This window comes from Botryllus schlosseri, chromosome 8, assembly GCF_051294905.1.
Source record: "Botryllus schlosseri isolate E-star chromosome 8, Bs_hap1, whole genome shotgun sequence".
In the NCBI taxonomy this organism is placed as follows: Eukaryota; Metazoa; Chordata; class Ascidiacea; order Stolidobranchia; family Styelidae; genus Botryllus; species Botryllus schlosseri.
This window is the reverse complement of record NC_137243.1, coordinates 24,946,123-24,971,706: the sequence shown is the minus strand read 5'-3', so window position 1 is coordinate 24,971,706 and position 25,584 is coordinate 24,946,123. Positions and strand designations below refer to the sequence as shown.

General features: G+C 40.4%; 1 protein-coding gene and 1 long non-coding RNA gene across 2 annotated transcripts; one reads left to right on the top strand and one right to left on the bottom strand.

Annotated features, from left to right (window-relative positions):
• The first annotated feature begins 666 nt into the window (after positions 1-666).
• LOC145444547 (uncharacterized) lies at positions 667-25,348 on the top strand. The gene is made up of 6 exons (XM_080322543.1): positions 667-2,456; positions 2,533-2,652; positions 17,766-17,948; positions 19,739-19,828; positions 22,573-22,710; positions 24,944-25,348. The coding sequence occupies exons 1-6, from the start codon at positions 2,337-2,339 to the stop codon at positions 25,022-25,024; spliced, it is 732 nt and encodes a 243-aa protein (XP_080178669.1). The 5' UTR covers positions 667-2,336; the 3' UTR covers positions 25,025-25,348.
• On the bottom strand, positions 13,575-15,000 carry LOC145444560 (uncharacterized). The gene is made up of 2 exons (XR_013916719.1): positions 14,612-15,000; positions 13,575-14,547 (listed from the first exon to the last, which is right to left on the bottom strand). It is a non-coding gene; the product is annotated as an uncharacterized LOC145444560 (long non-coding RNA).
• Positions 25,349-25,584: the final 236 nt, after the last annotated feature.

Sequence of the window (25,584 nt, the reverse complement as noted above, 5' to 3'; positions counted from 1 at the left end):
GAAATAATAGATTATTCTCCTGCAGTTGACTATTCGAGATAGGGGCGGGTCAGTAACTATCACCTAAGAAAGTAAGTGATCGGTGCAGAATCGACGTTACACTGTAGTAAGTTGTTGTTGGTTTTCGTATACACGGATTTTCGACTTCATTGTTCTCTCCAGGCCGATATTCTTGATTAGGATTCCTTAACTGCCCACTTTCAATTTGTGCTATTGTAAAACACTGCTTATGGATTCAAAACGATTTGTACTGAATAAGCTACTGAGGTTCTTTGGTATATGCCTACATGACTTACAGCGCAAAGAAACCCCATCTGCTGTGAATTCGCAATAATAAAACTTATTTGACACCTAGGGTCTGTGAACTCTACCCCATCGACCACAAAGTGCCACGCAATAAGTTAACTACTGTGCGTTTCAGGGTATCGATTACTCGCGAAACAACCGGCACTTCATATCAAAGCCTCGCATTTTTGAACCGAACAATAACCACCAGAACACGTTGCAACAATGAAAAGAAACATTCGTTTCTAAGGTGTTGAGATATTTTATCTAATCGTAACGTGATAGCTGCCCAACGCGGAGACTGTGGAGGGAATTGCGTCAAACAGTCTGAAAGGGTGTCACGAGCAGTGATTTTGCGCAAAGTGTTTACCAATTAGGTCAGTCGTAATGACTGCGCAGAACAGATAGTGATTCACCAGTCAAGGAATGGAACTTTGTCACAGAATCAGCGTATTTATGATATTGCTGTAGTAGGGAGCATATAATGTTACGTGTAAACAATCAATCACTCTCGAGATTAGACAGAGACGTAATTTACCGTTAGAAGTGATCAGATCAGTTGAGCTATATGGTAGTTGTTGTGCCTTGCTTGAAACTACATATTTAGATGAATGCTGAAAAGGCAATTTCTGATCAGATTTCAGATTAATGCAATGCAATAATATTGTTATTAAAAATCTGGAATGACCCTTTTAATCTGTTAAGATCTTGTGAGTCCTGGACTATATAATGCAACCAAATTCAGAAATGACATTTACATGAACCTACTATTAGATATAACATCAGCTACAAAGCGGACAATAACGTGGAGTAAGCTATCACATTAAATAGGGTAAAATCAAGCTGAGTCTAGAACACACTTCGTGGAGAAGTCTGCGGTGAAATTGGTGTTCCGGACAGACATTAATTTAAAAAACTGCAAAAAGATAGCAGTTACAAAACTAAACGAATTTAGATAATTGGTAATTTAAATAATTTTTTATTTGTCGTGACATGTAATCTTACATCTACACTGCCAGTCTCACTTTTCAGTATTAAAGTGCGATGTATACAATTAATAACAAATCTACTCCTATCAGTTGCAGTAGTCTCGATGATCAACAGACCACTTCGCTGCAGCTTCATCTCGTGATTAAAAACATATACATTCTACGTGATACATCTGTAAATGTATCTTTGATTGTTGAACGACATACTCTAACCAACTTTTCTATATTTGTCTGTATCTATCTGAAGTTTTGCTATTTTATTGTTTGTTTTTGGGATATGATGATTAAAGTATTTTTTCTCTCTCTTTGCTATAGTTACTATTATTTCACAGTTTTTTTCAATTCGTATCAGCTTTAATATTGGCCTGTTAAATTAAACAACTGCTGAGTGCTGACAGGCAAAACTTCCAAGCGCCATTTCGCCACAAACACGTCTAACGCTGACAGAATCAGATTGTGCAAGTCCTACGAGAAATCAGGTAGGCCTATTCAGATCAGAGTCCTTGTGGCTGTCAATACAAAGAGATGAGCTTAGATGCGATGAGGGAGAGACTCAGAGATAGAAAAAATCTTTATTAGCTACCCGTGGAAATCAATAACCTACATAATCAAAGTACAATTAGTCGACATGAGCAAGGTATAGTCGCGCGGCTCAAAATAATCAGAGCCTATATCCACCCTGGCCAGGGTCAGTTTGCTAGAAGCCGTTAACCTTGACAGTCATTGTACTCAATACAGTAACAAGTCGAACAAAACTAGGATAGAAACTCTGACCGCTTAGCCGTTGCACTTATCTTTAAAGAATTGCATTAACTCAAAATGCTCAGTCTACAATACCCTCCCTTTCGAATTCGGCTAAATAACAAAAATACATGCAGTAAGCTATCGTGGAAAATTTATAAATTAAATCCAAAGAGCCAAGTTGGAAATGCGATTTAGCGGTATTTTGACAGCAGAGAGTCGAAACATTTTTTTTTCAACTCAAAATAAGTGAATGATTGAGTGAATCGATGCCTGACTTCAGACTGAGAACCCATTGCGTTAGAGTTAATATTGCTGACTATGAATGAATCATGCGTATCGCCGGATGACGAACAAGTCATCGACGAGGCATATTCAGAATCGTCGATCTCGAATCTATCAGAAGAAAAACAGAAAGCGGTCCTCATAAAATATATTCAAGTGAGAAACATTGATACAAAATTCTAAACGACATAGTAGCGGATCTGTCACTAATCAACGACTCGTTTTTCAAAAGGAAAAGCGTGACTTACAGGAGCAATTGGACACCAAAGAAAAAGAAGTTCAAGAGTATAAAGCGAAGGTTTACGACCTAACGAATCAGTTAGAACAGACGAAGAAAAGTGGGACCAAGTTGGTGAGTAGATTGCAGAGAATACACGAAGCCAATGACATGTTTAGTCACGGGTAGGCTACGAGTGGAAAATCATTGGATATCGGTGGTCGAGGTATTGTCGCAGCACGTTGCGTATGCATTGTGGTGGATCTACTGTGCTATGTATGTATAACGATGAAGATTTAAGTTAACCCTTTCACCTCGTGTTGGGGAGATTTCATATTTCCCTGCGTTTCTTCATCGCTATAATACTTCGTCGTTGATGTCATTTGTACCTCATGCGTATTTTCATTTTGAGTACATCCCTTTAAAATGGGGTTTCCAAACCTTCACATGGTTGCGACTCCAAATTAAGATTTGAAAAGGTTTCGCAATCCAGCTCTCAATTTGACGTGCTGATTGCTAAATAAATGTTCAGCACCTTCGCCCTAACCCACTACGGCAGGGGCGGGCAACTTCTCCAAGTCGGCGGGCCATATATAGGAAAATTAAGTACCTGGCGGGCCAGATTGCTGAATCAATACATTATTCGCCCATTTATCCACGTATTCAAGGAATAAATCGTATTTAATGAATGTATTTTAACGACAGCGATGCAACTTCAAAGCCATTTCTCGCCAATAATGACGAAGACAATGTCGATTTGAGAACAGCACTGTCATACAGCAGGGGTGACCAATCTTTTTGCCAGTCACGGCCGCATTTCGACTACTCATGTAGCCTATACGGCCGCATTCCAGGGAATAGTCGTAATGAAATAGCAGGACGCCAAATACTCATGTTAAAGTGTCTATGTCCATTGTCCATTTCCGGCGAACTCCGTACTAATCTATTAAATAATGTAGGCTGTTCATAGTCGTGACAAGCGCAAAATTTTTTCAGATTCATTCATGAATTTCGTCATTAAAATTAGTAGTTCTACATATTATTTTTCATCCCATGTGATCAGATTCACCGGTAGAGTAGGTGGAGGGTCGGTCAGGGCAGGCCAATTATTATTAGTCACTTTGTTGCATGCTGTTCTTTGCATGTCTTGACCTCCCATCAGGATTGTCGATATAGTGAAGTAAATACGATTCCGAGTTGGTATTTCTATATGTGGCGCATCTGTTCGCAACTGTACTGTGGGGCTCTGATTGCAAAGTGCGCAACTATATTAAAATCGAAAAATAAAGTCGCATGGAATCGCGCGCTGCGCGAAGAAACTTTCACGAATAATTAAAATCTTTCAAGAAATCGGGAGTCAATTCGTAAATTCAAATTATACGTCGGCGGCCGCCAACACCTACTAATTGAATTACGTGTCCACGGCCGCACAAATTTGCTTCTACGGCCGCAGGTTGACCACCCCTGTCATACAGGTACCACCATGTCTGCTTCTCTCTGATCAATCAACACACGGTGCAATCTTTCATTAAGATTTCAAGGCGTTCAATAAGCCCGGTACCCCAAATTTACCAAGATATCAATGCATTAGGGTTAAGTAGGTGACGAGATAGCGTGGTTGTTAAACTGTGCGGCCTGTCTATCTCGATATTGAATTCATGCGGGCCGCGGCCTTGAAATTTGAAATTGGCCCGCGACCCGTTTTCAGTTGGCGACACCTGGCATAATCGGTGTCTTACAAAAGCCTAGAAGTGTGCGCCGTGCTACAAGTCGGCGGTTACGGAATCAAAAATAAGAAATAACGGCCTGGTGTATATGACCATTGTCGTCGACAAACACCATTATTACCACAAATGATATTAGGGTTCAGTACATCGTAAATGCCGATAATGCAAGTCTTCTCGCTTCGACGAACTTACGCGTAAACTCCACCCTCGCTCGCTGTACATACATATGTATAAAAACATACAATCACTATAATGTATGTGAGCAAGTAGTGGGGAATCTCGGAAGACTAGGGCCGGCGGGCCACATTATCATGTAAGACGAAAAACTGTCCGCGGGCCGGATCCGGCCCGCGGGCCGTATGTTGCCCACCCCTGCACTACGGCTTATGTGGGAAGCTGGCGACTATGTGTGCATGTGCAGTAATAACAGTTATGTAGTTATGAACTCATGAACATCCGTCTAGCAAGACCATAGCAACATATATTGGTCCTTTGGAACGATTTCTCTCTATATCCAATCGAAGCAGTCAAATAGTGCTACCTGAAATTCAACGCCGCGCGAAACACAGATATCGATCTATATGTATACTATCATTCCATTCCTGGTTCACGCGTAGTTTTCGTAAGAGGAGAAATCCCCGTCCTATTGATTTCTATGCACCAGAGCCATTAATTGTCGTACTGATGATCATACTGTACGTTACAAAGTAAATTTCGGCATTGTCGTAATAGCCATTGGTATTTCACAAGGTTCCGAGTCCCAAGTCTCACTTTTATAGTTTTGACTCGAGTCAAGTCCAGTCATTTTCAATTCAGCACCGAGTCAAGTCCGAGTCCAAGTCAGCTAGTAGAGGGTCGAGTACGAGTTATAGTGTTTTGACTCAAGTATGAGTCCAAGTCATTGTGTTCACTGTTCAGTTTTCAGCTCAATCCGTTTTAACCCACTTTTGCAACTCTGCTCGAGTGATATAAAATGGCTCACAACCATAATATAGTAATTTTCCTCGGTCCTAATAGTTTCTGGCCCAATTTTCCAAGTATCATGACCAGTGGTTCCCAAACTTTTTTGGTGTGAGGGCCAAATATAGAATTTCAGAGTACGGCCGGGGCCTCACGAATACTACGGCTATGAAACGGACCCAAACAGTCATCATAGCTATTTCGGAGTTCTTTTATTGCCCTGGCGAGATTTCAAAACTGTACACTGTTTACCGCTACTTGTCTGCTGCATTGGTTGTCCGTTGAGTGAATCAGCTTTTCTCGCCTATAAACGCGCGAAGCACGAGAAATTTCTTTAGTTTCATGACTGAATCGGTCAATATGATCGGGAATTGCACGTAGTGATCAGACATGGGGTAATCGCGATTAGTAATCGCAATCGATTACGACGATTACAGCATTTTGAAGTAATCGTAATCGCAATCGATTACATTCGAAAAAAATCCGAACTAATCGTAATCGTAATCGACTACTTCGCATATCTAATCGATTTTTTGTGAAAGAACGATTACTTTTTGTTTGTACAAGGACTATGACATAAACTGAATATTCGTGAACAAGAATGATATAATATACCACGTTAGCGACAGCACAAACGTCTGTTTTCAAACGCAACTGACTCATTATTACGTCAGAAGTATTAGCTTCGCTCGTCATTGCGTAAGAAGTATCCACACATAGTAAACAGACATGCGATGGACATTGTAGTGTGATTGTAAGAACACCTCCCGTGGTGTATATCAGGTTATCAATACACTACAGAAACCGCTACCTCGCAGCAGGATATTGATCACCACTCTGCCTATAGTTTCAAATAGTAACTTATGTATTGATGCAGTGGTGGCCTTACGATTAGGGGGCCCTAGGCGAAACTTCTGGGGGGGCCCCCCTTATCTACATTATCACAACTTCTGGGGGGCTCCGCCCTCCAGACCCCCCTTACTAACGCTCAACGAAGCTTTTATTGTTGTACACTTCGTATGCACTGTTCCGGTAGTACATTGTCTGTACATCATGATAAAACTGTAACCATATTAAATAATTATAATGACATGCCAAAGTACTACTTGTCATATTTGAAAACAAGTGACTCAAGTGAACTATAGTGCGTGTCGAGACCCACCTATTTAGAAGAATTATGGGATGTAGCATGACATAATAGTATACCAAGGCAACTGCACGCCAAATAGACCATATAAAAATAAATCCAGAAAGCTGTCGGCTGACATTAGTAATAACTAGCCAGCACACCGCGTCAAGGTTTCAGCCAGGTGCTGGATTGGGCCTATCTTTTTTCTACCAAGAAGATTTTGTTGCATGATTAGGCATAGAGCAAAATGTGCGGCAACGTGGTACAACACCAGTAATACCACAGAAACACATCGGCACTGGTATAACCTGTGAAGAGCTAGTTCCACGATCCGTAAGAATACAGCTTTCAATACAACATCCATTGTAATATAATATTTCTTGCACTCGAAGAATTTTCAGGTGCCACTTTTCAAGAGTTAACGGCACACCAAAGGGATTTAAACAGATTTAAAAGCAAAACCAAAAAGGCAAAGTATGATGCAACAATCAAAATCACAAACCATGACATTCGCATTGTAACAATGGCAACAACACAAAACTTTGAAGTATACTATACGGACATACGGTACCATAGTAGCAGCGCAATTTGTAAATAAACTGTTACACACACGAAACAACACGCACTAATGAGAAATTTGTAAGATATGGAGAAAATCTTTTCGTCTGTAAGAACTTGCCTGGTTGGATTAAACCTAAAAAGCCACAAATAGCATAGACAAAAGACCACTACAATCAAATACCATATACGTATTTGAAAGCACTGTTACATCATTCAAGTCATAAGGCATTATAGTTGTTGGGAAAACAGCATCATCCTCAATTTGTGCAGAACATTCCTGAGCTGACATTGATTGTTAAAATATTTGTGTAGCAGTTCAAAATTTGCATTGTCATTTCTTTCTGAATCTGAACCACTTCCTTTTCTGAGATTCTGACTTACATTTAGCATGTACTCGCCGCATTGTAGCAGATACTTGGCTAGAGTACGGTAATTAGGAGATACTGATGCAACAAATTACATCATAACTTTTAAATGAGTGACCAAACTCATCGTAGAAGTGTACGGTTGTCAACTGACGAGTGCGCCTTACTTAATATGCTGTTTACCGGGTCATATTTATATTGAACTGGTAGCCCATTTGAAGAATGTAATGGTCAAAATTGTCTTATGCAACACCTGATCTTAGGGCAAATCTTGGTTGCAGTCAAATCCGTGGAAAGTTGCATTTATTTTTCACGTTACACTAAAAAGGTACATTTATGGATAAGTTCCTTGAAATTATTAAGGTATGAGATACTCGAATCGATGCGTATCCAAGGCACTGTCGCAAAACTCAGTGTTAGCGCCTTCGACAAAATCAATTGCCTGAAAGAATTGACCCAGTGGTAATATAATTTATGGCGGTCTAGCCTGAATGTACGTCAAATCTGAAATGACCTCAAATTCAAACCACAGTGAAATAATCAAGCGATCTATTTACATATAGTACCAAATATTTCCAGTAAAAAGTGAGTTGCATGAAAAATCGAAAAGCTGCAAAAAATTGCTTGAAAAAATGAAGAAAAGTTGCAATTTAAGATTCCTGCAAACAGCTTAAAACACCATAATACATAACCTTTGAGTATTTAGGAAGCTGCCAGACAAGAAATGAACAAATCATGACAACCCTGAGAATGGATTTCCATTCAGAAAAGGCCTAATTCACAACAAATATGTTGAGTCATGAGAATGGCTCAGTAAACAACAATATATAGGCTATAATAGCCTACATGCTTTCATTGGCTTTTCAAATGACTATTTCCTTTGATATTTTAGATATTCAGGCTCAGTGTGGCCTCGCTTCATTAGAAATTAACATACCATATGAAAGTTGGCATCAAGAGCTAGCAAGTAGAATCTCACACAAACATATACTGGAAAATTTTGATGCACTGAAATATACACTGCTGCCACTAGGAAGTATATATTAAATAATAATTCATTGCATGTTATAATATGACCTCATTGACATTAAATAGAAGTAAGCTCTTTTAACAAGCACGGAAATTCAATTATCGAACACCGTTTATAGTACCATATTCTACATCGGTAGGCCTGCATGTATTTTCACGGTTATTCGCAAAATGATTACGAAAATTCGCATAAATGTGGGAGGGGGGCCCTCATGAATTCAAAGTAAGCTCTTTTAGCGGGTGCAGAAAGTTAATGATAGACTGTTTACGGTACCATATTCGACATCGGTAAATATATTTTCACGGTTATTCGCAAAATGATAACGAAAATTCGCATAAATGTAGGGGGGGCCTCATAAAATCAAAGCAAGCTATTTAGCTGATGCAGAAATGCAATGATCGACTGCTGTTTACTGTACCAAATGCTACATGGGTAATATTTTCACGGTTATTCGTAAAATGATAACCAAAAATCGCATAAATGAATAAGGAAGGCCCTACTCATAAAATCAAAGTAATCCATTTTAGCGGGCGCAGAAATTTAATAATTGACTACTGTTTACGGTATTATATTCTACAGGGGTACATGTATTTTCACAGTTATTTGCAAAATGATAACATTCGCGTAAATGTAGGAGGGGGGGCCCTTTAGCTACTGTCAAAATGGATAGAGATCATAAAATCAAAGTGAGCTCTTGCAACTAGTGCAGAAATTTAATGATCGACTACTGCTTACGGTACTATATTTTACATATGTAGGCAGTAGGCCTACATGTATTTTCACGGCTATTCGCAAAATGATAACTAAAATTTGCATAAATGTAGGAGAGGGGCCCCCCTATAAAATCAAAGTAAGCTCTTTTAGCGGGTTGACTACTGTTTACGGTATTATATTCTGCATGGGTACATGTATTTTCGCAGTTATCTGCAAAATGATAACATTCGCGTAAATGTAGGAGGGGGGCCCTTTAACTAATGGCAAAATGGATAGAGATTATAAAATCGAAGTGAGCTCTTGCACCAAGTGCAGGAATTTAATGATCGACAATTGCTTACGGTACCATATTCTACATTGGTGCATGGATTTTTGTGGTTATTCGTAAAATGATAACTAAAAAATGTGGATTGATGTTTGACCCCTCTTTACGGTACAATACCAAGATTCTTTATGGATACAAGGATTCCGCGGTTATTCGGAAAATGGTAGTACTTGAAAAAAAGCGCGTAAACCGGAGAAATAGTTGAAAAAAGCGCGTAAACTGAGGAGGGGGGCCCCTCGAAAGCGCGTAAATCAACGGCATCAACCAGGGGGGGCCCTAGGCGACCGCCTACCTCGCCTACCCCAAAAGCCACCACTGTATTGATGTTTGGTTGTGCTTAGTTAAACGCAGTTTACCATTGCTGCTTGGCGAGCAGGAGGCCTACGTACGCACGTGCACCTGACGAAGTTTCGCAATTTTGTACTCGTCGAATAAAACACTGCAGTTTCCACAACGAAGCATTACAAATATACAGCTGCTGATATATATCATAACCGAGCCGTGCTTAGCCGTTTCTCGTAACAGCAGCTCGCTGTATATGTATTAAGTTGAAGGCAGAATTTTTATGTTAACTATATCTTATTCTCATATAACTACTTGAAACGGGCGTCAATCGTTATTTCACAGTTCGCTACTTAGCATTTGGACCTGCCGCCATAACCATCCGCTTATATAGCCTGACATGTTAGCGTGGGTTGTAGCTAAAATCAGCAATTCAGCCAAAACAGCAATTCCCCTGTCCAACCGTTGGTCAATTTTCAAAACTGAATTTCATCAATAATATTGGTAATTGCATTATATTACTATTCATTTATAACCTCTCCGAGCCCCGAGTGTCAGATTTACCTGTAACGCTGGGGCACGTAATTCATATTCATAGCATCTGGTATGTTGGTTGTTATAATTACTGTATGTTGTTAATTCGCGACCTCCAGCCGTTGTATAATCAAAAGATATTGTACTAGCCCAAACGTAGCAGACTAAAAGAATACCTTTTGTGAGACGCACACACAAATTGTCATGGCTTTGTTCCTTTGTGGATGCGCCGGGTGACATTTGCATTGTGGGCCCAGATTGGAAGGACAGGAGTTATTAGTCACGCCCACCCAGCGCAGCTATTGACAATGGACGAATACCCTAAGTTTCGGCCAAGGTATTTCTTTGGTATCACATCCCGTGGAGTTGCGTGTTGGCCGAAACTGCATATGTCTTTTGGTGTGTTGTGGGATCGTGGCGCGGTAATGACCGGCTCCGAAATGCCTGTTCCCATAAAATAGCCTATGTATGTTATTTCTTGGGGGGAAGAGGTATGCATTTCAAACCCAGCTATCTACTGGAGCAGGGGTCGCCAGCTGTTTTGAGACAAAAAGCTACTTCTTGTGTAGTGTGTACTGATTATTGCGACGACCGACGGGTCACCACGTACTCCCCTTACCAAGAACAAAAAACGCTCACTCGCAGGGACTCAAACCAGCTCCTCCAAGCTCAGTTGCGTTGCTGCAGTGCGCGCAGAAGCGCCAATCTCCGCGTCGAGACTCGGGAATATTAAATATAGATTCTCGTTGAGCAGCCTCGTGGGCGAAGACAAGCAATGCCCCGAGCGACTGCGTTCGTATGTTCCTTGGGGTCGGCCGACCCATGCTCAACTGCTGCTCATATGAAACTAGCTTCAACTTTCAAATCTCTCATTTGGATATTTGCTACAGCGCAGTGGTGGCCCTACGAACGGGGAGGGGGGGCTGGGGCTGGGCGAGACTTACCGAGGGGCCCCTATAAGTATCTATCCGTAACTTATGGGGGCTTCGCCCCCCAGACCCCCCTTTCGCAACTGTTATTATTATCTATCTATCAAGGTTTGGCCAGGTGCTGGATTCGGCCATGTCTATGTTTCATGTGTGCAAGGATAGACTACATCAAAACTAAGTAATTCTACCGCATGCAGAGACGTGATGATTATCGGGATATGGTACTTTTCTAATAAATGCAGAGATTTGATGATGATTGACACATCTGTACGGAATCCTATTCTTGCTTGACACGGATTTCCATGTTTATTCGTTATTATCCTTGAAAAAAGCGCATAATCGAAATAGGGGAGCCCTTCGACCAGGGGGCCCCCCGGCGACCGCCCACCTCGCCCGCCCCAAAAGCCACCAGCACTACAGCGACAGCGGGCGACTCATTTGGTCCGCGTTAATGACCCCTGTACTAGAGACAGTAGAATCGCAAAGCTCCAAGAACATTTTCAAGAATTAATTAAATTCTCGAAAATACTCTATAATTTATGTTGGTTTACGAAATACTTTTGAGTCCCCTTCGAGCACGCTCCCCACCCTATTAAGGAATTTGGGGTGCGGCAGGTAAAGACCTGGCAATAATGCAAATCGTTGGATGCGATAAATCTATAGATAACTAAGGTAAACCGTAGATGCGACACTCGCGAGCATTACGTAACGTCACGCTCCAATTATACTCTACGGCACTGTTGTTGTTTTGCTTGGCGCTTATGCAGCAGGAGGCAGATTTCAGCATTAGGATGGTAATATCTATCCATGGGGTATGTTTAGCGAGTAGCTGCTCCGTATGGTTACTAACCAAGGTTGTTGGATCCATGCTACACAATCTGTGCTAGGAAAACGAGCAATCGAATACAACTTTGAAGCCATTAAATACGGCTGCCCGAAGCGTGTTTCTTGTTTCTTTATCGATAGAAGTTCCGAGGTGTCGTATTGAAAGTAATTATACTACTAATGACGTGTTGGTATAATATCAATCAGAATAAGAAACCGCATTTCACTTGACGCGGGCTCGGCCTCTTCAAATTCTGTAGATACCGTTATGCCGCTTAGCATGGAATCGCGCCTTGTAGTAATAGGAATTATTGATACTTGACAGAGGATAAATTCTTTGCATCTAGTTGTAACCGTTGTGACTTGGCCGATGAAGGTGGATTTGATTGAAAGTCACTGCTCACTGACCATGTTATCTGCTGTATAATGTCCAATGACATAGAGGACAATGATGGCAAAGAAGCAAGTGGTTGCTGGATATGAAATTTATACAAGGGTCACTATCATACCACCTACCAGCTATCTTCATTCAAGAAGTCAGTAATGGAATCACGCTATCCGAATACGACAACCGAAAGATTGATGGAATTTGGTACGAATTTTAGTCAAAGCTGGTGATCCCACCAAGCATTTCATGCATGGGACTATTTCTATGAAAATTTATCAAGGACCAAGTTTCTTCTCGACAAAATGAAACTAAATGACGATGCTGAGTCCAGTCGAAGAGGATGAAATTAAAGGTTGTGAAATTTGTGTGTTATAAGACCTACGTAACATCATTGATGATCCCTCTATTATTGCACAGCTTTGCCAAAGAGACTCAGTGAATGTCTGCATGATGGAGTGACTAGCGTAACTCCACAGTCAGATATCCAAATCACCGCTGGAATTTATCTCAGAAGCACAAACTCCATAAAATCAGCGCAATGTCGATTTCATCGTTTAAGCTGTCAGTGAAATGATTTTTCACATTTGACATAATTTAACTGGGTGATTTGTTATCGTAAGGCGGCTTCTATTTGCCACATTTTTGACACCCAGTATTTTCAAAACATGCAGTTCAACCAGCGGGATTTGCAGCCCATCTGCTTTCAGATGTAGGAGCACCTCTACGTACCAGATTGTCACCTACCCTCATTAAGCATTGAATTCTACAAGGTAATAGTTACACACAAATATTTTCACTCTCATACTACAAGATCCTTGTCAACGGGCAAATCTATAGTTATCTGCATCTAATAGTAACCTGGCTCGAAATCTATTGTCCACTCAGGGTAATTTGTAATTCACTGTCACAACATATATCCGTGAACACTAGGACAGTCGTATGATGGATGTAGAAAATCTTCATCTTGTCATCATATCATTACTGTTAACCTATTTAACCCTTACATTATTCTAATCATATATGTTTACGACTATTTATACAATCAGATGAGACAGTGTACAACATGTTTGATGTGGGTGTGATCCGACAAGTTGAATGCGAAGGTCTCATCACTCATTCCTATCCTAGTATTGCACATGTGTGGCTATATCTTCCATGTCATTATTGATGCTACCTTATTTGTTATGTATTTCGGTTTGATGGAAATACAGACACACCCTTACTGCTGTGACTTATGACCATTGATTCGGTTCTCTAATCCTTGTTAGGCTCTCCCAGGTGAGACAAATTTGGTAAAATCGCATTTTATTGCTTCCTTCTTCATGATGATATAGAAAATAAATCACGAAATATGGCACATAAAAACAGAAACACATGAACTGCTGGTTATGTCACAGTCGGATATATTTTGGCAGATTCCAACAGGTGGATAGTGACGAAATACTTCTACTTTTTCAAAGTACTCAAGTAACCTACTTGTAAGACTTACTAGCATGGTTATGATATTTGACTACTTCTAAACTCAGCCTAGAATAACAAATTTTTGCCTTATTGGAAATCGCTACTTTTACTCGTGTTTGAGATGAAATTAACATCATTTCTACTTCAGTATCGGGTTTGTTTGCCTCCAAAATATGAATATTTGGCCAAGCCTTCCTCTTCATAAATGAAATGAAGGAGCCACGTGGTTGGAAATTGCATTGCAGATTTTACAATTTCCAAACCGCGGTGTTCTTCTCCGAGAGGGCCACGTGTGTTGTTGAAAGTGCCCGTGCAATGTACTGAGGACTTTTGCTCACAACGCACCAAATTTTCCCCCTTAAAGTTTCTTCTTCTTTGACTGGACTCATTAGCTTCATTGTGCCGAGCAAAACGTTTGATAAATTTGATCCTTGATAAACTTTCATAGAAATAGTCCCATGCGTGGAATGCTTCTGCGTCATCACCTGCTTCGACTGAAATTCACACCGACTTCCATCAATCTTCTGCTTGCCGCATTGGGACAGCCGTATTCCATTACAGACTTATTGAATGAAGATAGATGGTAGGCAGTAGTATTGTGGCTATTCTGAGCAATGCACTAGGTTCCAGAGTCTTATCACCAGTTGCCACTTGCGTCCTTGTCGTCACCCTCCTGTCCTCCATATCATTGTACATTATTCAGCAGATATTGAATAAGATCAGCAGTGAGTAGTCTCAATCAAATCTGCCTGTCTAGGCCAAGTCGCAACAGTTGCAATTAGATTCAAACAAATAATCGTCTGTCAAGTAATAAAAATTCCTATTGTTATTAGATACGGCGTGATTCCATGTTAAGCAACATACCGGTATCTACAGAATTTGAAGGGATCGAGACCGCGTCAGCTGAAATGCGGATAGATTATTACACGTCGGAGTCATCACTTTCAATGCGACACCTTACACCAAGGAACTTCAATCTTGAGATACTGGAAATCTGCTTTGGGCAGCCGTATTTATTGACTTTAAAATTGTATTCGATTGCTCGTTTTCCTAGCACAGATTGTGTAGCATGGATCCAATAAGCTGGGTTAGTAACCATACGGAGCAGCTACTCGCTAAACATACCCCATGGATAGATATTACCATCCTAATGCTGAAATCTGCCTCCTGCTGCATAAGCGCCAAGCAAAACAACAACAGTACCGTAGAGTATAATTGGAGCGTGACGTTACGTGATGCTCGCGAGTGTCACATCTACGGTTTACCTTAGTTATCTATAATAAATCATCCACTATAAGGTTGGGCAATTGGTATATTATGACGTAATAAGCAGATGACGCATGATGTATGAAGAAAGTTGATATCTCATTAAGCCTTTTCATCGCAATCCTTTTATTGTCTTCCGATATATCATTTAAGATTATAGTCCTAAGCAAAATAAATGTAATCGTGAGTAATCGTGATTACTTTTTCAATGTAATCGTAATCGTAATCGACTACTTCCTGATTTTGCTGTAATCGTAATCGTAATCGCGTGATTCCGAAGTAATCGTAATCGCAATCGATTACATTCATAAAGTAATCACCCCATGTCTGGTATTGATATCAATTTCCATCCTGTCTCTGTTCACGCAATCTGATTTACCGGTAGAACTGAATGAGGTGGGTTTGAAAAGGTATAGGTCCCCTCAATAGTAATTAAACATCTACGGGGGTATACTCGTTGGCAGGAACGTAACAGCACTTCGTCAGGACCCCGGGCTCCCATAGGGTGATAAACTTACCCCGCATCACGTTGTTCGCCTTTTCCGCGAAAATAAAGTTGTTCTGTTTAGTGAGACAGCGCGACGCGTTAATATTTCGATAATTCATGATAAAATCGGTGAATAAGATCGGGAATTGCATGGTTGTCCTCTTTGCCCACGTAATCAGATTTACCGGTAGAGCTGAGTGAGAGGTGTCTTTGAAACTGCAGACCCCGTAAAATTAAACATCTTCGGGCGGTCGAACCCCTAAGTATGACTTATTTACATGTTATTTTGTGACCTCCTGTCCGCTATATCAAAAAATGTAGAATTGCCCAAACCTGCTAAACTGAAAGATCACACGATTTCAGATTGGAATTTCTTCACTGGCATATAATTTTATTTCCTGCGGGATGGTATTTGTCTTGTGAGGTTTAGATTGCCAAGACAAGAACATTCGGCGCCAGTCATTTAGGCGCCTATATGGACAATTATACCTATCTGTATTTTGTATATATAACGAAGTTTTTGGTATTTCGAAGTTTTTAGTCAGCATAAAAGCAGTCCTTTACGGCCAAGGCTTTCTCGCTGCCGATCGTTCTGACACACTTCTTGGAGTCACATGTTACATGGCCTAGAACATTATATGTCTTGGTGCGTTGTGGTGCGGTCATGGCCAACGCTGATATGCCCATTTCTATAAATCTTGCGTATTTTTTCTTGGGGAAAGTACCCAATAATCAAGATATGTGGCGAATTGAAATCGCGCATAGGGCGAAAATTTTTTGATAAAGTTGCATAAATTTTCAAAAAATACTCTATAATTTATGCTAATTCACGAAATAATTTTGGGCCCCCTCGAACTCGCCCCCCCTAAATTGGGGAGTTTGGGGTGCGGCAGTTACGGCCCTGACTATAGGACTACCAATTATGCTGCTTTTAGCCGGCTAAGCAGTATGCATCCCGGCGTATTCAACCGTGAGTAACGTGTTGCACATCTAGTTATCATAGGGTTACCATACGTCCTCTTTTAAGGTCATCTGTCCTCTTTTGTGATTTTTTTAATGTGTCCTCGGTGGACGACCAAATGTCTTCTTTTTTGAGATTTTGTCTTCTTTTTTGAGGATTTTGGTTACATATTGGACATAATTCGACTGATATACATCAAGTCAGCACTGTGGGAACGCTACGGCGGCTATTTCGGGAGCCGGACCGGAAAGTTGACCTTTTTTTCAGTCAACCACCTGTTAATGTGAAAGAAAAACTGTATTTTCCGGGAGTTAAGCCTCTTTTTCTTTTTTAGTCAAGCAGCCACGAAGTGTGAAAAATTTACCATTTTTTCAGGATTTTCTTCCGGTTTTGAAAGTTATCAATACCTATTTATATCTATAGCTACTTCTCGTTCAACTGGAAAGTTAGGGCACATTGCATTGAAACAGCAGTGACATAACGTTAGCAGTCTATACTCACAACTTTCCTGCAATTCTATAATTAAAAACTACAGAGGTCAAGCCAAGCAAGAGTATTTTATAAATAAAAATTTTATTTTTTGGCATAAACCGATTTCTTAATATATTTTGGGGGCCGCACTTGGGAATCACTGATCATGACTGATAGACAAAATACCAATAATGTGGTAACTTTACTATTCTTCGAAGTTACAATGAAATGTCTGTCTTAGCCGTCCTAGTCTCGAGTTATATGACTTGGTTCGAGTCATGCACAATTACTCGAGTACAAGTCCTGCCTATACAAAAATGGACTGGAGTCGAGTCGAGTCATTTTACGCATTCGAAAAAATGACTCGATTCGAGTCGATTCACCAAAAAATCGCGACCGAAGTCGGACTCGAGTTGAGTCATCACTTGGGTCATTACAAACAACCTGGCGACTTCCCAGAGATTATAGGCAAACAACCTCATGAGGTTAGGAACCGTTTCTTCAACAGATGTATGTAATTTTACACGAGTCTATGTTGGTAAAAGATGATGAATTATTTTCGAACTAATCAGAACGTACCTGTCCTAGAACTTTTGAACAGCGGCACACCCTCCTCATTTTGGCATCAGACGCCTGTGCGGGTATATACTACACCCCTGGGATAAATTTCCATAAGAATTAGTGTACTTAGCCCATTTGAGCCAGTCTGAATGGTTGGGAAAGCACAATCTGGTGCGTGAAACTGAGTTTTACCTATTTTGCAGCCCGCGCTATGGCGGAAATCTTATAAATACATCCATTTTCCACCTGTGGGTTTACATCAAACGTTTCAGAGTGGCAAATCCGGCCCGAGAACCCCACAAGTAGGCCGAAAATCCGGGAAGAAAACCAAGAAAAGCAAAAAGAAGAAAGACACTTTGGCGTTGGTGAAGCAAGATTCAGTCGACACTAAATGCTCCGATTCCATCGATATAGACGAGAACGAAGGAGCGGCTAGCGACCTACAAAGATACAAGGTAAAACAACCTGCCAGAATGAGCTGAATTCTTAGCGAAAAGAGTGTGTATTCACCAGCGTCGACTCCGATCTCTTTATTATGAAAACAAATGCTTTCAAATGTATCTGTAAATTACTTGTAATAACTAAAATAGGATTTTTATGGACCATCAATCACTGTTATTAGTAACGGTAATGATAACATTGGACATTGTTTGAAAATTGCTATTCAGTTGGTTTTGTAAACTTGAAAAATTGATCCAAATATAACCAAACGCTGCTTCCCAAGCTACAAAATTAAAAATATTTGTAGTGTAGCTCAGCTACTTTGGTGAAACAAATGATTAAGAAAGACTGCAAGTCCTAATCCCGGATTACTTGACAAAGTGCATGTAGACTAGACATATGTTATTTGATTACTTCCTAAATTCCAGTTCAGATCAATGTTTATTAGTAGTGCGAGTTGTGTGCTTGTAATCAGTATAGTGTTTAATGAGAAAATTACTAAGTTACATATTATTGTTATTGTTAGTTGCTGACTTATACTCAAGAGCTACACTTCGATTGTTTTATCCACATTATAATTATACAGGATTGGAAATATGTCATATTTGAATGATTGCATAGTGGATAACTCGATCTGCGCCACAATGAAACAATTTTGCATGCCAGCGTTAGTCAAATTATATGTTTGCATATCTTTAATGGTTGTATAAAAGTCATTTAACCGTCGCTGTGGCATATAGTTTTCGAAGTAAATTGGTAATACTGTTGGAGTCAGAGTCGGAGTTCTCTAAAGATAATAGTCGGAGTCGGTGCGTTCAAAGACTCAGGAGTCGGAGTCATAGTTCGAGTCTGTATATTGAAAATGTGTGGAGTCAGAGTCGGAGTTGGAGTCGGTTTAGTGAATATGTCTGGAGTCGGAACCGGTGGTAAAATTTACGTACTCCACAGCCCTGGTTGTAAGCATATCACGAGGTTCCGAGTCACAAGTCAAGTCGAGTCATTTTCAATTCATTTTCAATTCACCGAGTCAAGTCCTAGTCCAAGTCAGTGAGCAGACGGTCGAGTCCGAGTCATCGTGTTTTAACTCGAATCTGAGTACAAGTCATTGTATTCAATGTTCAGTTTTCAGTTTTCAGTTCAATCCGGTCCAGCCCACATTTTTCAACTCTACTCGAGTGATTTAGATTGGCGCGCATTCATAATATCGTAATTCATCTCAGTCCTGACGGAATATGGCCCTATTTCCCCAGTATCAAGGCTGGTAGACGGAGTACCAACCATGTGGTAACTTTACTATTGTTCCAAGTTGTAATGGAATGTTTGTCTTGACCGTCCTAGTCTCGAGTCATGTGACTTGGTTAGAGTGAATGAATCGGGTACAAGTCGCGTACAAGTCGAGTCATTACAAAATTGACTCGAGGCGAGTACTTTTACGCATTTGAAAAAATGACGCGAGTCTAGTCGAGTTACCAAAAATCGCGACTCGTGTTTTGACTCGAGTCATTATAACCCTGGTATTCACACCAGAAGGTGTTACACGATAACAGAACCTACGTTAATATTCAGAAAACCCACTCCCTTGGTGTTTACTGCTGATCGAAGGTTTCACTAGACTTGTTCGCGACTGCACAGCATTTCCAGGGGGTCGATATCTCCCACGTTGGGAACCACTGATTTAGACCGTCGTATAATTGTGAGATGGCTTCCTTTTCGTGTGCAACCATTTGGGTGTGAACGCACACTCTTTCCGCTAAGGAGGTGGAGCACCGTTACGCGATCTAATAGAATTAATCTTCGCATTCAGGACATTGCGAAACGTTTTCCCGAGTTGAAATTCTCTGTCATTTTGGAGTCGGAGAAGATATTTTGGGAAGCGGATACGAACGGTGACGGTGTAAGTTATGATTTTTGACTATTACTCACAAGAAATGAAATACTTTTTCACGTGTCACATTGCCGTTTTATTTTGATACGTTTCATCCAAGACAGAAAATTTTACGCTTTTCCAATCTAGTTTAGAGTTAGAATTACAGCTACACGGTTTTTTGTATATCGGCCTGGTGTCAATGACTATCGTAGTCGACAAAACACCATGAATACCACAATCAACAACAACAGTTTTTTTGTAATTAGACCAAATTTAGAATTACTAAATTCGCAATAACATGGAAAAATTCCGAATAAAATACAACGATCAGAATTAAAACGAAAGCATAGAAACATTTCACGACAAATATTCCCCAGCAATGATTTCATTGGTACGGACTATACCAGATCAATATGGCTTGGACGGCATTCAAGATACTGTCAAATGCGGACAAGTATAAGTTATTCGGCGATATATGTTATCTGCTCCAATTTCGTGTCTGGTAGTGATATTCACCAAAGTCCAGAGTATTCTCAAGACTTGAGTAAGTGGTGCAAGAACGCAAAACCGTATCAAGTAATCAGAATAAGTAAAAGTACCGCGTTAGTGAGACCCCCTGGAAAAATATACCATATATGCTACAAAATGCTAATTCTAAAATTGCAGTAAGCCATTAAGCGTTGTCTGTTGGTCATTGGCGCGTAAGCGGGGTTCGCTCCGTCAGTCTCGGTGGTTCGTTGGAGGTCGAAACATACACCCGACTCATACAGCAGAAGTCACACTGGATTTGAGCAAATATTCATTATCGTATTCTTATTTCGTATTAAAATCGTGTTTACTGGTTTTGTTCTTTTGACACTGTTGTTGATGCACAATTCATTATTGGTTCTACAGGACTTCGCGCGCTTCGCCTTGCAGAAACTTCAAGTGAACCACATATAAATAATATCAAAAAGACGCTATTAAATGAAGTTTCCGGTGTTACATTTAAGTTGTAGGTATTTGTCGTGATTAAAGAGTGAATTTTGGTTTTTGAAAGCTCACCGGTCCGCAACTTTCTTGAAGATTACCGGTCCGCGAGGTCAAAATGGTTGAGATCCACTGCTTACAGAATATGACCCTGCGTCCTCGCACCCTGAAACTATAGAGTTAAACAAGTATGCGACGTCAAATATCAGTTTCTACGGCACCCAATACTATATGGGGTATCATATTTATACCGATTCCCTTTGTTTTACTTTATTTTGTGACATCTGATCCGTGTTCGTGTCGTTACGAAATAATTATTAGTTTCGGGCGGTTTTAAAGTTAGTTTACTATATTAATATTCCGCAACCGTCACCACAGTCACTGTAAAATAAGTATTTCACTTTTACAAGGTGACCATTTCCAGTAGATGACGTAACGACATCGAACCTCCGATTCCGTGCGGTGTCACTAGAATATTTAGTACCACCGGGGCCTAGTATAGTAGCCCATGCTCGCTAGTGCGGTTCACGGTTCAATTGACATATTTCCAACAACATGTATAGCGATAGCCTAGTATTCCAATCTCGATTTTTACCGACCTTATAGTGTGGGATATACTAAGTTCAATATTGTGGTGGTTACGACTCGATGCAGAGTCGTTCTTGAATCGGTTCGATACCACAGGGTTTCCTTAGAAATAAATCTATAGTTAGTTATTCCTTTTAGTTAGTTAGTTGCAGTCATTAGTTCCCACTCTACTAGTTTGAACAAGTCAGATTCTCCCCATGCCATGTCAAAGTACCAACATATAAATGAATATTTTCACCAGAGAGCAATTGGCGTTGGCACGCATTTTTGTATTACGCCAAGACGTTGGTATAGTTATCGTATGGGAAAAATCGGAGCGGCTTTGTTCTCACAGATGAATCTCGCCGTATCAAGACCAGGTGAAGTCAGACAATAGGAAGTATACGAACAATAGAGTTGCGATCATGTTTCAAATTTGATTCAAGCTATACGATAGTTTCCGATGCGGGCTGGTTGCAACTATTTGTAATATATGGAACCTAACGGACTAAATGAATAACACAACAGTTAATAAATAGATGATAAAGTGGGCTATTTTAACCCACTTCATATGGTTGTACACCATGACTTATCGCGTTGTCATTTCACACACCAATGATGCCCTTGTGTCAGATGCACGATGAATGCTCATGCTCATGCTCACGCTCAATCCCGGATATACAGTGTCATGTGGAGTAATTTCATGCTCCACACGCAGCAGCTTGCGGAATATATACAATACATAATTGGGGCCTATACCGGATATCCGGTTGAAACAAGGTGTGTAATTTTATATGACACGTGGAGACAAGTCTACACTGTTCAGTGTTCAGTGTTCAGCAGCGGACAGGCTTCGAACCAAAATCGGTTCCAACAACTTGCTGAAGTAGTATTCAAATCGAATCAGGCGCTCTCTGCAATTCGCAAGATGTCACTCTCTATCGGCATTTGCACTATCATCAGTATCATAGGTTTGTATCTTCTGCATCCCGAAAAATTTATTCAAACAGTTGCAACTTACTTTGTTTGAATAGAAAGCGAGACAGATTAAGCAATTGTAGTTCATTCTACCATTGACGGCTGGACGCCTATAATGATTTTGTCGCCTGAAAATATCCCTCGAATACGACTACAGTAGTAGCCTAGTAGTAATCAAAGACTTCTCTGTGCTCCAGTGACCCAAAATATTGCGATTTACAATCCCCAAGAAATAATTCTAAATGTTCGTAAGGTAGACGATCGATGAAACTGAACTGGAAAAAGTATTGGAAAAGCAGGGACACTACATGACAACAAAGAAAGAAGTCAAGCAAATCATGACGGATATCGACAAGGACGCTACTGGTACCATCGACTTGATGGAGTACATGGCGGTGAGATTGCTTTCTTGTTGCTGGGCTTGAAGTGGTATAGAATCCATTCAAAGGGTTTCCAAAGATGACTGAAACAATCATGACACAGTATAATGTCGATTGATATTAGTGGTAACGCCGCAGTGAGTCAAATATTAACAAATAGTCAAACAATTAGTGAAAGAGTCAGTAAAATTGCGAAGATAGTTTTGTCAGCAAAACATGTGACGACAAAATCGTATATACTAGGATATATCGGACATGAGCGACCTTGGAAGAGTAGCGACATGATAGGCTACTGTACAAATAGAACTATTATTGAACTATTAAAATACTGCAAGCAGGAACGTAGCCCAAGGGGAAAAAGACGACAATTTCCCCTCCAAATCTCCGACGGGAACACTGAGAAGACATTAATTCTTATTACGTAAATATTAATGTTCGTGACGTGACGTCATTATTAAATATCATTCGCCCATGCGAAAAAATCCATCCTGGCTATACGCCGCAATGACTGTAAATCAAGCGTAATGGCGTCTTCATCGACTTATGCCCTTCCTTAGTTAGTATTATATCTTGCTATGCGTGTAGTGAATGACCTACATGGCACCTTTAAATGCCGCACCCCAAAACCCCCAATTAGAGCTGAAAAGCACGGAGGGCCCATAATCATTTCGTAAATCACCGTAAAGTAGAATTTTTTAGGGTCCAGTTATTCAACTTGAATTCTTCTTCACGCTTCGCGCGATTAGTTCATGATTTTATTATGTGTACCATGCCCCCGAACATTAATATAATAATTAAACAATAGATAACAAGCATATTGTACAGAAACGAGTCTAACTGTATTCACGATCAGAAGAGATCGGTATATTACTGATATGATGACGAGACCGTTGGAGGAGGCCTTGGTAGGCTTTTTAGTCTAGGGGTGTGCTTTGTAACCTGCCTGCGCAGAGCTATTACACACGGACACTTCGGAGCATTAATAGGCTTAAGCTTGTGGCTTGAACATGGCTACTGATGCGCAAAGGCTGCCTTAAATTTTCGAAGACATCCCCCGGCGGGTAAATTTGATCTCGTGGGCTGACAGATGATAAAAAGTTCGCCTGACTACAAAACGAATGCGTAGTGTTCCGATAGAAATGCATTGATAACTCTGGCGATCGCCATTACCTATTCCATCTCGTTCGTGAATAACTTGATACCAAACTTGGGTCTGTGTGAAAAGTGTGCGTGCATGTTTGTGAATCGTATGTATAAGGGTAATGATGAAATAAGGGGGATCTAAACAGAGATTTCTAGAACTTCCTAAAAATCACTAGATCTAAGAGGCTCAGAATATAAGTTGAACAGCCTATGTGGGCCTAATGTGGGCCTAAGAACAGGGTTTGGTGAGCGGACAAAGTGCTGTTCCGGCCCTGATGAGCTAATATAAAACAATTGAACCTTATAACTATCCCCTCCCTTTATTATAGATTTAGTTATGTAATCTGTAAAAATTGCCCATTATACCTTTCAACACGCACGAACTGGCGAGTAAATTGCTGGTTTTAGTTATTGTAATCTCACCGTAAACAGGAAACGTTACAGTAACAATACTGAAATGGAGCAATAACACCATAGGGCACGGAAATGAGCCAATGCGTGCACTCAGAGATGTCATCTCACATATTTGACTTTATGTGCGATGAATATTCCATGTAAACCATTAGCATAAGAAAGGCCATATTATAGCTGACCCAGAGAAAATGTTCGACTGCTAGAGCCTATAAATGACAATTATACTAAACATATACCTACGTTATCACCAACCACCTTTGCTTGTCTATTTTTAAATCGGTGATATCGATGCTAAACTTGGATTTCCATTGAATTGCCTTTATTATTCGAGAAATACGGGTACCTTTCATGCCATAGAATAGAAGTGTATGGAGAGAGAGAGAGAGATATGATATTATTTTTCGCCTGCACCATCGAGATGCTTTGACGACGGAGTTGCGATACGGCCCCATGAGGTCATCTAGTCTGCGCCCCCGTTTTTTTCTCCTCCATGCTATCCGTGATTGCTGAGCGCCTAGCAGGATAGCTGCGGATACCAATTTTCGAGTCTTTGGTATGATCCCGCCGGGGATCGAACCCACGACCTACCGCTCGAGAAGCCGGACGCATTACACTATCTCGCTCGGTGGATGAATGTCATATTTTAATGTTCATCAGGTGACACCGACTAAGTACCTTGTTTCGTTATTAGGTTTTAGAAAGGGTCCAGATGAGAAAAAGAACAAACTTACCGCCTCAACTAACGAAAAGCACAACGTGCGCCATTCAGTGACGCTTTCTAATAAACCGCCGCACACAATCGCACAGCACTTCAAATCATAAAGACCAATGGGAAAAGTCGCAGGATTTTGTCGAAGCTGAACTATATATGCCTTTTACTAGTACTCGAACATATATGCATGTGTCTCTATTATATAAATTATAAAATGCGTTATATAGGCCCTATTATACAAAATGCAACGTTGTTCTAACAAATCTAACCAAAGGTTATTTGACGCGCGAACTCAAGCAACGGACCATTGAATGCTGTCTGAAGTTTTCGTGTGGTTTCCGTTCGTTACATTCGCAAATAAAATTCAATCTTTTTCTTTGTATAGGCTACTCACAGATTTCATACATGCTGTTGGCCTACATGCAACGCATATATTATGACGTAGGTCTATATTACCGGAAAGCAAGAAATTTAGACGTAATTGAATTATTTTGACGCACGGTTTGGATAAGAAAGAATCCTTGCGTGCTGCCTATGCTACCGAAATGCCGTCAAGGGTTAGGGGTTCGAGCAGGGGTGGTCGACCTGCGGTCGTTGAAGAATAACGGTGCGTCCGTTTA

What these genes read in the sequence shown, in the direction of transcription:
- LOC145444547 (XM_080322543.1), top strand. Translation starts at nt 2,337, where the DNA reads ATGAATGAATCATGCGTATCGCCGGATGACGAACAAGTCATCGACGAG. An exon ending in GCGACCTACAAAGATACAAG is followed by an intron (nt 17,949 to 19,738) that starts GTAAAACAACCT and finishes CTTCGCATTCAG; the next exon opens with GACATTGCGAAACGTTTTCC. An exon ending in CGGATACGAACGGTGACGGT is followed by an intron (nt 19,829 to 22,572) that starts GTAAGTTATGAT and finishes TTCGTAAGGTAG; the next exon opens with ACGATCGATGAAACTGAACT.